The sequence below is a fragment of the Pelecanus crispus genome, chromosome 5 (genome assembly GCF_030463565.1).
Source record: "Pelecanus crispus isolate bPelCri1 chromosome 5, bPelCri1.pri, whole genome shotgun sequence".
Taxonomy (NCBI): domain Eukaryota; kingdom Metazoa; phylum Chordata; class Aves; order Pelecaniformes; family Pelecanidae; genus Pelecanus; species Pelecanus crispus.
The window spans coordinates 35,649,181-35,661,948 of NC_134647.1; the positions used below are offsets into that span (position 1 = coordinate 35,649,181).

Below are 12,768 nucleotides of genomic sequence, written 5' to 3' on the forward strand. Positions count from 1 at the left end.
CTTGACTGCTTCATACTTGCAACACAAAGCCTTGGGCAATCTTTGGCATTGTGAAGGTCAAGATGGGTCTGCCTGGCACCCTTGCTTTTAAGCCTCAGGGACAACCCCTATTCTCTCACCATTAGAGAAATAACTATGGAACATGGCATTTCTGCTCAGACTGCTGACAAGTGCTGAGAAACTTAGCTAAGCAGCTAAGGTTACTGCTAGCTCTCAGCAATTTGCTTCTCTATCTATTTCTTGCTTTCATTGAAACTTCGCCTCTTGACATTAATCTGGTATAAATGCACATATTGTATCAAAATCAGGGTCAGCGTTTTGGGTTGAAATCCTTCATATTTACTTCTTACATTATTATTACTTCTCTAGTCAGTAAATTGGATTCATTTTTATAGCAGAGCAGCCTTTTGTTGCTGTGCTCTTCGGTGGGAGACAGTACAGCACAGTCACTTGCTAAGGTTAAATTTTCCGTCCATCTTCCTACAGAACTCCTGCTCCCCCCAGCAGCGCTGCTGGAAAAGGATGAGGAGAGAAAATGTTTTGAGGCAGTGGGGGAAAGAGGGGGGAAACTATGTCTGTGGTTCTTTCTCCTGCTTAAAACCTAGATGGAGAAAAGCAAAGCAGATTAGTCACAAGGAGATGGTTTGTGCTGTTGCTATGACAACAAAATGTAAAGGGCAGATGTTAAGCTCAGAAGAGCTGCCTAGCACTTCTAGGAACCAAATTGCAGATGCAACAGTCTACACGACCTTAGCCCATGAACAATTACATCTTAGTTTTGAGAAGGAATGTTTTTAAATGACAGCGTACCTGTCCCTGATGTAAGCCTCTGTGCAATACATGAGTAGATTTAGTACACAAAGTTGACTGGTGAAATATAGAGACACTCATGTAAGACCGGCACTGTCCATGTTCCTGGCTCACGTGCCAAAATCTTTGGTTAGGGGAGAGCAGCTGGGCTGCAGTGCACCAGGGAAGCCAAGGCACCGATGCTCAGAGTAGCCTGGGAATCCGAGATGGCCACCATATCCCCGTGTCCCACAGCTCCATTTAGGAATGGTACTGCTGGGTGATCACCTGCAGGTCTCTGAGTAATGCAGTGATGATCACCTCAGGGATGTTCTTCCCCCCCAGCTCCAAGCTGGAAGTTTGGAGCACTCAGCAGGTACCTGCTAGGCAAGGTGTAGCTCCGTGGGATGCAACCTGGCCCGTGCGTGGGCTCAGGTGAGCTCCCAGGAACTGAAGAGCTGCTGGCTGTGGTGCACACTGCAATGGGTGCACAACAACTACATCAGGAAAAAGCAGAAATTCCCAGAAACATCCTACTCATAATTGAAGCTCTCATTTATACTCTAGTCTCACGATAACTTTTGAAAGCAATCCCTTCTCATTAATGGGAACATGCATCTGTGTCACATCACTGTTTACAGTATTCAGGGGAAAATCTGATTACATAAATCTGTCTTTAGAAAAGTGAAATAACATATCTCAGGAATAGGGAGAGGGGCTACTCTGCTCATTTACCATTGAAGCCTGAGTCAATGAGTATACTGTGTGCTCTGGTGAACATTTTGCTGTAAACGATGTATATTCATGACATTCATTTAATACTCGTGGCAGATTCTCAATTATTGGTGGAACTTTACCCACTCACCAGCCCTGCTAGAGCCTAAGATGAGGGGAGGGCAGGCAGTGGGGATTGTGCCTGAACAAGCAGGTCTTTGTGCACACCATGAACATCTTGGGGTGTGCTTACAAAGGGAGAGGTCAGGCAGAATCACCAGATTTGCCAATTCACACCAACCAATTATATCAAACCAAGCTTTTGGAAGCACTATGGTTCTACTATGAAATTGGGAAATAATATTTTAGTTGTATTTCGTCCTCCTACACAGCCATACTTTTTTATGGAAAGATCTGGAATAGCATCTGAAAGTGTCTTCTGTCAGCCTAATCGACATACATTAACATTATGGCACTTCGTTCCATATAAAATTCACCCTGTTTCTAACCAGTACACACAAATAGCATCTTACTTTACATGATGCTACTTACAACAGTAACACAGTAGTGCATTCCTGATTCGGTTTCAGGTTTTCTGTTATACTGCACAGCCTGTTTCCATCTGTAATGAGAACTGAACATCTTTGTGCTTCTCCAGATAGAACTAAAGTGAACATATAGAGAATTTTATTTTAGTTGAAGCGACTGTTTACGCAAGTCACTGCACCAGAAAGGCACGTGCATGAGGGATCCTAAGATTATTTATTTCAGTGCATCAAAGAAAATGGAGAAAATAGCATTAGATCTGAAATAGGTCATTCCAGTTGGTACTTAACAAATATTTCTAATAAGTGCTGTGCTGAGAAACAGTTGCAAAGAATGGAAACATAGCCATTGATGTTTAAGTTGCAGTTTCCTGTTAAAACTTACAACAGGGTGAGAATGGAACAAAATAGAGAAAGTTTCTAATACACCACAGAAGATTCATTTTAAAATGTTATTTACATGTATTTTGCACTCATGTAACATGCCAGATCAACAAAGCAACAAATTATACTAGGAAATGCGTTTCAAACCAACGTGTCCTGCTGTGTAATATAATTCAGATCAGTTTTTCATATTAGCATCTTGCCCCCTGTGAGTTTTCCAGTTCAACCATTAAAGCTGTTTACAAAAAAAATTGGTTTACAAATGGGGAACCCCATCTAGAAGTCTGTATGCTAAAGCAGCTAGCTGTCTACTGTCAGTGATCAGTGGCTGGTGACTGCACATCAGCTAATAAAGATTTTTAAAAATGCTTGACACAAGACCGAAGAAAGGTTACTTATTAGGAGTAAAATATTTTTCAGTTCCTACTTATTATTTGAAGAATGTAACTAACAATTCATAAACATTTCAATTTTATTTTGTAGAAGGAACAAAGGAGTTAGCTTACAAAAAGAAGTAAAAAACCCAAGCAAACAAACTAAAAAACCTCTTGTGGGCTTTGTTCATTCTGCAGTATTAAGGGCCCAGTCGCAGTCAAACATCTGCCTGAGAGATTAGTTAGTAATACTCGGGTCTTTGTGTTCAGAAGATGGAGGAAAAAAAAGAAAAGAAAAAAAAAAAAATCAGTCCTCTCTCTCCTCTGCTGTTTTAACCTTTTTCATAGGGAACACTGTACTTTTATTTATTCTGAAATAAATCTCATTTAAATAAGAAGCATCGCTACATTATTCATCCCCTGTAGCAGCACAGCTCTACTGCCTGATGATGAGATCTACGGCCATATATATTTTCTGTAGCTGTATCTCACCCTACCTGTTATCTGCTGTTTCTATAGACCATTCCTTGACTAGTTTTAGTGTCTATTGGGAGGGACTCAGCAGTGGAATTTGGGGACAAACTGGGGGATGGAAAAAAAGATCTCTGTCTTCACAGCTTATTCACTATGCTTTTACAGCTTTGCCTATTGCAATTTGGTTGCACATGCCCTAAAAAAAATGTATGATCTTTTGGAAGTTACACATTATACAACATGAGAAATGCAGAACTACAACATTGCAGACTTATGTATTACGACTTCCCACACATCACAGGAGTTGTCTAAAACAATGAGGTTGCCTTTAAGTTCTCTCATGTATTTTGAGAGGGGGAAAGGGAAATCTAAAAATAAAAGTCTAACAAGAGCAGTCTAACTAGATAGTGTCACAGGTACTTCCTCTTAAAGACCTTGATAAAACAGAGCCATCTTTCTATTAGAAAAAGATGTTTTTAGTAAGAATACTGTCTGTTTAAATACAGGCTTTCAAAAAACTCCCAAGCACTTTACCTATATCAGGGTGCCACAAGGACCAACTCTTTCTTTGTATTCTAGTACTGTCTTCATTAGACTTTCTGCCTGGATGCATGAAAGGTAGAAAACAAATCAAGGCAAAATATTGTTTGTCATATTTGAAGGTGGAAATGGGAAATAAGTGTGCATGGTTATGCCTTTCCACCCACACATTTCTTTGAGATACACAACTATACCAAAGGTTTTTTTCTTTCAAAAATAAAATTATAGACAAAAGGTTTTTTCTCCCTGTTTTTTAATTACATGAAAGATATCTGCCTACCTAGAAAGATGCTGCGTATCAGACTTAGTAAAATAAGCATATCGCAAGTGAGCAACAGGGAAGGAAATGTATTTTTGCTTGGTTTTGTAATCTTGTTTCCTATCTCTCTGTGTCCCACCTCCCTTCCATCACCTTCTTTAAATATTCATTCAACTTCAACAAATACATCAACAGTCATACTAGTTAATGGTTCCATGCCTCCAGTAAAGCTCTTATTGTATACGATTAAAAGGCTCAAGCAGGGGTTTTTCTAGCAGAAACAATTAAAAATACAGCTGATGTTTATGATAGTTTACAAAAAAAAAAAAAAAGAAAAAAAGAAAGAAAGAAAGAAAGAAAGAAAGAAAAAAGTAAAAGAGAGAAACAGGGAAAACCCAGACAAATTCTGAAGCGCTTTTTCAGAATTAGAAAGCACTAAAACCTACTCAAGTTCTTTTTAGGTCACCTTGAAAACCAGGAGATAACCAGGTGAACCCCTGACTGACTTTCTAAAGGTTGCACAGCACATCCTTCTACATTACAAGCAGAGACCAACAGTCATTAATACCTAATCCTCTAACCACTGAGAACAGACTCAGGATACTCAAGTAGTACATATATAGTATTCATTTATAGATGTGTGCAGTATATAGAGACATTTGACACATGAGAAGAAAGCTGACCAATATTAGCATGGTTGGGAGTTATCCACTTTGTGATGGAGCTGTCCACAGGAAAATAAGCTAGATTTTGGAATATTTAAAAAAATTGGAAGAAGAGAAGAGTAAGAGAATGAATCTCTGGTCTAGATTTCTTCATTCACCTCAGGAAAAGCAGTAAATTTCAGATACAAAAACTGACAGTTGTTTGGTGTTCATTTTAAAAGCACATGTATTTTAAAGTGTCATAATAAGTATTTTAAAGTTCTCCATGATATTACAACTTACAGAATCAAGTCTTGCATTTCCCCAGCCACTGTTTCATGCATCTCAACATACCCCAAATAGTTCAAGCTGGTTTAAAATTTGGCTAACGGGTCTAAACTCTGCACAGTATAACATATAACGCGTTGTTGCCGAAATGCCTCTTTGTTTTTCTTCATGATCTAGTAAGATACTATCACAACAGATGTCTCTGGAGTAGAGACAGTGCATGCTGGGTGGTGGTAGGAAGGTTTTCTCCTGAGGAAATGTCACCAGCATTCAAAGAAAATTTTCACCTGTTCAGAATGAAAGTTTGATTTCCCCCGTTTGCTTAAATTTAGCATCATGCTGGTAGTTATTGAGAAGAAGCCAGTCCAAATAAGATCATTTGTTGTAAATCACGATATGGAAGACCTCATCAAAATGGAAGAGAGGAGAAAGAAAATTTCTGAGAACAACAGAATTACAGTAACATTAGCAGATAAGACTAACATTTCCATTTGAAACTTCAGGTGAAAAGTGAATCCTCAATTTCTCTTTGCTGGTGTTTATCAAAAGACAATTATAATTTTTTGCTATAAATATCTAACTTAATGCAATTTTGCATAACTACAGAATCCATACCCTTCCTCCTTTCCTGGCTGCCAATGCTCATGTCACACTAAGTTAGGATTCTCCCATCTCAAGCCTTTCTTTGGTTAAATTTCCTTTATTTTCCAACTTACGCTACTCTTCCAATGATAGGAAATAATTTTCAATTAGTCATTCAGAAGCCAAGGTCACCTTGAGCAAATTCTACTCTCAACCAAAGACAAAATGGAAGTGCAGAACAGCAAGAGTTGGCAGTAGACGGACAATAAGGCAATACCGAGTGGCACGTTCTGAAGTGTAATTACCTCTGAGAAGTATAAAACATGGGGAGAAAAAATTCAGTGGTATTATTTTGACAGAGTCAAAGACAGTGGTTATTGTGACTTTTAGTAATTATTGTTATTTAACAAGTTACAACTATTGAGATATTTAATGTTACAGCTTCTTTATTATTTATCAATTTATTATTGTTGAGTTGCAATCCATCTGCTAGATTACTGCAAAAGAGGTTATCGATATAGCATATATCATAGAAATATAGCCATTCTAGGAAAGAGAGCTCAGGACCAACAGAAGGGGACGCCCGCTCAGGCTGTGGCACACAGCTCAGCTCCGTGCCAGCTGTCCAGCGTTCAGAGCATCTGTCTATCGCAAAGGCAAGGCCCGTTTCTAGCCTTTGATCACAAGCGTTCGAACTGCAGATCCACCATTATTCCAGCTTTTGTCTGAGGGGCTGCTGCTCTGGGAGGGCAAGCTGTCGACCTGCCTGGTGCCTGCTCAAACTGAATCAAGCAGAGTCGAACAAGCACCAGACAGGCACGAGTATGGGAAGAATCACTACAGCTTATTAGTAGAGCTTTATGAGTTAGAGAAGAAAGGAAAAAAAAAAAAAAAAGTTAATTTCCACTTCATCTCTTGATTCAGATGGTTTTCTCTTAATGAAACAAAAAAAAAGAGAGAGAGAGAGAGAAAGAGTTTTTTAAAGTTTTGCATATGAATGGTATCTAGAAATGCTAGGAAAGTCCCTAATACCTGGCATTTTTTGTGGGGGATTTTAAAACATCCCACTGTCAGAAGATTTTTTTGAAGTGCCTCTTCTACATAAATGCATTTTCCAGCTGCAAGAAAGGAATTTATTGCTTCTTGACTTTGTTAAATAGCTTTTGTTTGACTCCTGTTTGTCACAGGGCAAAGACAAAAGGCAACCATCAACCCTTAGAGTTCTCGAATTCTGTTGGGCAGTGGTAAGCTGGGACTAAACACTCCTCAAGCTTTGTAGCTTCAGATAGCCTGTAGATACCAGCGAGCGCTATGGTCCTCATATACTAGCTATTGATGTGGAAGGTGGGACCTTGTTTTACCAGCAAAAAAAACCAGCAGCAGCAAGCAGAAGCCAACAGGCATTAACTGAGGAATTAATAAGCACATCAGTGGATTTACACCAGTCAGGTTTCTCACCACAGCTTTCATCCCAAGCCTTATTAAAACCAGGACTTTTTTTCCTCTAATCCAGGTGCAGATAGATGAGACAGGCTTAGCAATACAACTGACTCCAGCTGAAACAAGGCAGGCCTGTTCTCCTCCCTTCCCAGCCAACCTCTCCTGACTTCACGTGCACTAGTCCCTTACAATAAACTCATTCTTTGCCATGCAGTTTCAGTCCACCGAGGAGCAGAAAACCCGTTCAGCCAAAAAGCACGAGTGGTCTCCATCCCAGTTAGCAATCCGGATTGGCTCCCTAAGGAGTCAGACAGGCACCAGACTGGCACGAGACAAGGGCTGGCACCACACAGCCAGGAGCATGGCCATTCTTTGCTGCAATTCATTTTCTCTAGCTGTTGCTTTTGGACCCTACCTTTACCTTACTTCCACATGAAGCTCCATTCCACTCCTCATCTTTTGCAGAAGATCATAGCCATTTCCCACATTCCTGTATTCCCTTCCCAAAGTTACATCCTGACACTATGCAGAGACAGCTTGGGAATGTGCTCAATAAAGGGGACTACAGATATATTCCCAGACCTGAAGTTCAGTTGTGCTGAAGGAAGTGTGCAGAGAGGACATAGTTATTACCCTTATAGCCAAGAAGCTGGCAGGGAGAAACGAGTAACACGGTAGATCTGTGGCACTGTCATTTGACACGGAAATCAGCAGCGTCTCCTTAATGTTAACCCCCCCGCCCCTCACTCACTGCCCAGCAAGGAGCAGGCAGGGAGGGGGTGCTTAGCATTTCATCTGAGCCGTAGTCTGTCCTGGGGTAGCGTTACTCACCTCTTCTTTTTTTCCAGCAAAAATCCCAAAATCACAGTCTAGTCCATAACTCCCATTCCTCAGGGTAATTGATACAGATGATGGCTGGAGTAAAGCACCACCCTGAACTGCTTTTAAAGAGATCAAGGGAGGCACAGCACTGGGACTACTTTGGGCGTGCACTGCTTGCACTGTGGGACATGTACTTTATTTGTCCTCAGAAGACTTCAGAAACCCTAGAAACGTTAGAAAGCTTAGTTTCATTGGCAACAATACCATGGCAGTCAAAGCTTCTCTAGAACATTTTGTACATCAGTTATTTAGTTTTAAGAGTCCTATGTTTTTCACCTTAGTCTGTACCTGGAACCAGAGTATAACCAACAGCATGGTTTTTAACACCAAGCAGCTCAAACCAAGTCTCCACGACTAAAATTACCATTTTTAATATAATATTTCTTTACCTTGTAATTGAAATCAAAACATATTATGAAAAAAATCTTTCAGATTATTTAGATTTCATGCAAAAGCACCAAGGAAATGACTCAGTTTTGTCCATATAGTAAGAAGTGTTAGAAATATATGTTCACTGTCATAGTAATAGTTGGAATATAGAAGCAATATGTTCACATTTCTATCAGATGTGTTCACACCCTTGGTTCTAATACAACAATTGGCATGAGATAGCAAAGGAAAATACAGCATCATTTTAAGTATGTATAAACTTATTGTGCCACTTTCAGAGAAAGCAAGAATAAATGAGGTTCTGAGTGGCAGCAAAATATGATGAGAATAAAAACTAATCAGAAAGAGGTGAAAACAGAACAAGTCCAAAAGTGGAAACCATACAGGAAAAGAAATTAACCGGATTAATTCTAATGAATGGCTGAAAACTGTATGAGCACTGAATAAAGGGCATCTGAATGAATGATCCATGAATACTGAATAAAAGGCATGAAGGATATTGACAAACATTGAACAAATACATCACCATGAAAGATGGTGCTTGAGAGTCCTCAATCATTCCAATTTGATAAATACGGCACAAACCAATATTTGTTCAAATTGTGCCTAGTCCTCAGTCATGCATCAGCAATTCTGCACCTTATTTATGGTGGTGTAAAAATAGAGACAATTTTTGGTTCTTTGGCTTGGGACAAGAGTTGCTTCTTCCTTCATCTTAGGCACATTTTTTGTTGAAGGAGAAAAACTGTTGCTAGGCATTAAAATTTAAGTCTTCTGTTTCATGCTGAGGAGGCTTTTCTGCTTGCATTGTTACCATATTGATATGCTTACAATTTTTTGTTGGCAGAAATGCTACATGCTAACAGCAACATCCTATTGAAAATGGAAGACATGATAAAATCATGCACAGAATAGGCTGACAGGAAAGCCCTTTCAAAACAGCTGTGTTAGCAGTGGAGCAATTTGATCTTGAAATGATGTACATCTCGGAGTTATATCTTTATAATCTCTGCAGAACATTGTTAAGAATATTTTATGACAATGGCACTAAGTGATGCTGCACTGCAAGGCTGAACCAGCACTAACAAAGGTCGAGAACAGTAGGGGAGTCTTTTCCACCCGCACCAAGCTGTAGCTCATAGACACTGAAGCACATTGTTTGTGATTTCCAGAGGGACGCCCTGAATTCTGCATTTTTAAAAGTTGTATTTACTTGTGCTTGCAGGGCAAATATCATGGTAATCCCATGCATATAGCAGTAATCATCTCAAACTGTTTAAGAGAAGAAAGAAGAATATTGGCTGCAGCTAGCATGCCTGTACAGGTAATGAGTCACATTTCATTAATCTGCTCCATATTAATCTGCTCACATGCTTTTAGGACCAAATCCTGTCCTTTCACTCCACTAGAGTGATTTGTGTGCACTACGGGTTGCCAAATGTTGCCCTTTAAACTCATGTTTTTACTTCATTAGTGGCTCTACTGCTGCAAATATTGCTATAAGCGACTTCTATATCACAGCTAATCTTCAAAGGCTTTAAACTGTGGGAAATGCTTTAAAGAGATTATTCTTTGCAAAACAGATGTGTGTATGTTAAATTATGCAATGCATTAATTCATATTAATTATGCAATGCAAAAGACATTCCATCTGATATGTTGCAAAGGCATTGATAGTTTTTATGTTGTTTGAGGAAAGAAACTTTAAAATTAGATATAAAACCTATCTGGGGGAAATTGTTACATGGTTAAAACCCAGACAGAATTTTTAAGTTAAATGTGTTATTTTTAATCACCTGTGGATGTAATACATATTCCTACATGAGTATTGTGACATAGGTCTTTTTCAGAAATTTAATAATCTAGGTTTCAGTTTCTTTAATTTACTAGATGTTTAAAGTTTGCAGTATACCCACACCCTTTCACCTTTTGGATTTCAAAACTTAAAGCAGCATGTATTCCAAATCTGTGGAACTAAACAGATTCGTCTGTTTACACCAGTCTCCAGCTGGTTGAAGACCGGCTTCTGAATTCCCTCTTTATGCTAGAACTTGCAGTACAGTTACTCTCACTCATTATTGCTCACCCACCCTTTATCTGTTCAACGTGTTCCAGGGGCCACTGGAAAAGTCTCTGCAGAACTCCGTGGTTTCAGAACGACAACGAAATGTGGAACACAAAGTGTCAGCCATCAAGAACAGTGCTCAGGTATTCTTTTGTCCTGTTTGCTGTTTATGCAGCCGTGTTTTTCATACAGACATACCTGAACTATCTTTAAGCTGGGTAGCACAAATACTTTAGCTAATAAGCTGTGCCAACCATTTTCCATTATGCTGAGGACCTCAGCCCAGACTAACTACTAGGTTTTTCTAGCTGCTCTGGGTTCAGTGAGAGAGCTACCTATTTTAAAGCTATCACACTCATCCCTATGCGAGTTGCAGGCAGACCACTGAGTGCCGTAAGAACGTACCTACTGTCTCTAAAAAGATGCGAGGTTCAGTAAATGTATTTCTGCAACTTCACCTCTTTTAGTTGGGTCAGCAGTAGCTAGCCTTCGTGACCTCTGAGACGTGTTCAGAAAAGGGCAACAAAGCTGGTGAAGGGTCTGGAGCACAGGCCTTATGAGGAGCGGCTGAGGGAACTGGGGTTGTTTAGTCTGGAGAAGAGGAGGCTGAGGGGAGACCTTATCGCTCTCTACAACTACCTGAAAGGAGGTTGTAGTGAGGTGGGTGTTGGTCTCTTCTCCCAAGTAGTTAGCGATAGGACGAGAGGAAATGGGCTTAAGCTGTGCCAGGGGAGGTTTAGGTTGGAAATTAGGAAAAATTTCTTCATGGAAAGGGTAGTCAAGCATTGGAACAGGCTGCCCAGAGAGGTGGTGGAGTCCCCATCCCTGGAAGTGTTCAAAAAATGGGTAGATGTGGCACTCTGGGACATGGTTTAGTCTAGTCTACCCTTGATTGGCTTAGAGTAGACTTGGTAGAGTAGGTTAATGGTTGGACTGGATGATCTTAAAGATCTTTTCCAACCTAAACGATTCTATGATTCTATGATTCTATGTATCAAGATCTTCGTAAAGCTGAAGGCTACGTGACATAATTACATCTTTTGGAGACATGAAGGGAGAAGAACATTGGGAGCTGATGGTAACAATTCTCCAGGAGTTTCCCATAGCATTGCAGGGCTGAGCTGAGCCATGTCCCATACAGACCTTGAAAGCTCAGTCAGAGAATACCTGCCCGTTCAGTTCAAGGCAGGATACGGATTCAGATTACCAATGGTTTTTTTGTTATCCCAGCCCCACTTTCAGCTTTGCAGCAGTCTCAGTGTAGAAGTTATATTTGAAATACCTGTCCATATGCTGTTCAAGGGCAACACTTTTGGTATACTGGAAAGAGGTCCTAGTAGCATTCTCTCATCAGTGTCTCCCTACATGGGGAAGAAGGGTTAGAGAGATGAAACTGTTAAAAGGGCAAAGCTAGCTTTAGGAGAGTCTGATACTAGCTCTCTATCCATGTACAAAGTTGTTGTAAGAGTTGCAGAGCAAAAGCAGACAACGCTGCAACCCGGCAGCCTACCATGCTGCTCCTTCTGCCTGTGTGGGGAAGCGCAGCCATCCCTGAAAGACCAGTGAAAATGAGCACGATTTCTAGATACAAGGGGTTTTTCCATAGGTAATTAAGTTGAACACAGAAATCAGCCAGCTCCTTGTGTATGTAATTTCATACCTTACACATATGATTTAAAAGTTTAGTCTCCAAAATAAAGAGGAAATCAAAATGGCTAATTCTGTGTGTCCTAATTTAGCAAACGGGTTTTTGTGTTCTCACAGACACTTAACGTGCATATCTCAGGGAACTAAAAAGGATTGTTTATGAGTTGTTGGCAGAATCAAGCCTTCTTATAAACAGCACAGAAACAGACCTTTGAAGTAAACCAGATTATTTCCTACAGTTTTATTTTCCTTCTTTTGATGTGTTGGGGGTTTTTTTGAATTGTCATTGTTTGGTTACTAGAAAACACCTTCTAAACTTTTTGCAGTACCTATGAAAACAAACCCTTGCAAAAAGCCAAAGCAGCAAAAATGTTTCATTTCTTCATCCAAATTCTTAAACAATCCTCTAAATAAAGTCTCTGAGCTTTGCTCCTGTCTCTGGCTCCACTTTCTTGGCTTTGCACACCCCATTCCAATTTCCATTGAAGTCAATGCAAAATTATGCATTTGCCCTGCTTTAAAGTTCCAAGAAGAGAGTTACATTATCGGCATAATAATTTCAATTTAGCTCAGGCTAAATATAATCATTCATACTTTCCACTACATCATAGAACTAGTAAACAAGAAGTGGTTAAGCTGTATCAACTACTTTTTGACTGTGGGAGAGAGGATAATAGTTGGCTTTCTGAAGAAGTAAAATAAATTTATAGTTATAAATGTGCATTTATAATTCAATCATATTTTTTAAAGTT

At 39.7% G+C, this 12,768-nt stretch overlaps 1 protein-coding gene across 1 annotated transcript in view; it reads left to right on the forward strand.

Moving 5' to 3' along the window:
• STAT4 (signal transducer and activator of transcription 4) overlaps positions 1–12,768 on the forward strand; it is a 41,017-nt gene that overhangs the window by 5,843 nt on the left and 22,406 nt on the right. Inside the window, exons 3-4 of the mRNA XM_075711329.1 lie at positions 9,531–9,629; positions 10,420–10,512. Of these exons, the coding sequence (XP_075567444.1) occupies positions 9,531–9,629; positions 10,420–10,512 (192 nt within the window). The remainder of the gene's footprint in view (positions 1–9,530; positions 9,630–10,419; positions 10,513–12,768) is intronic.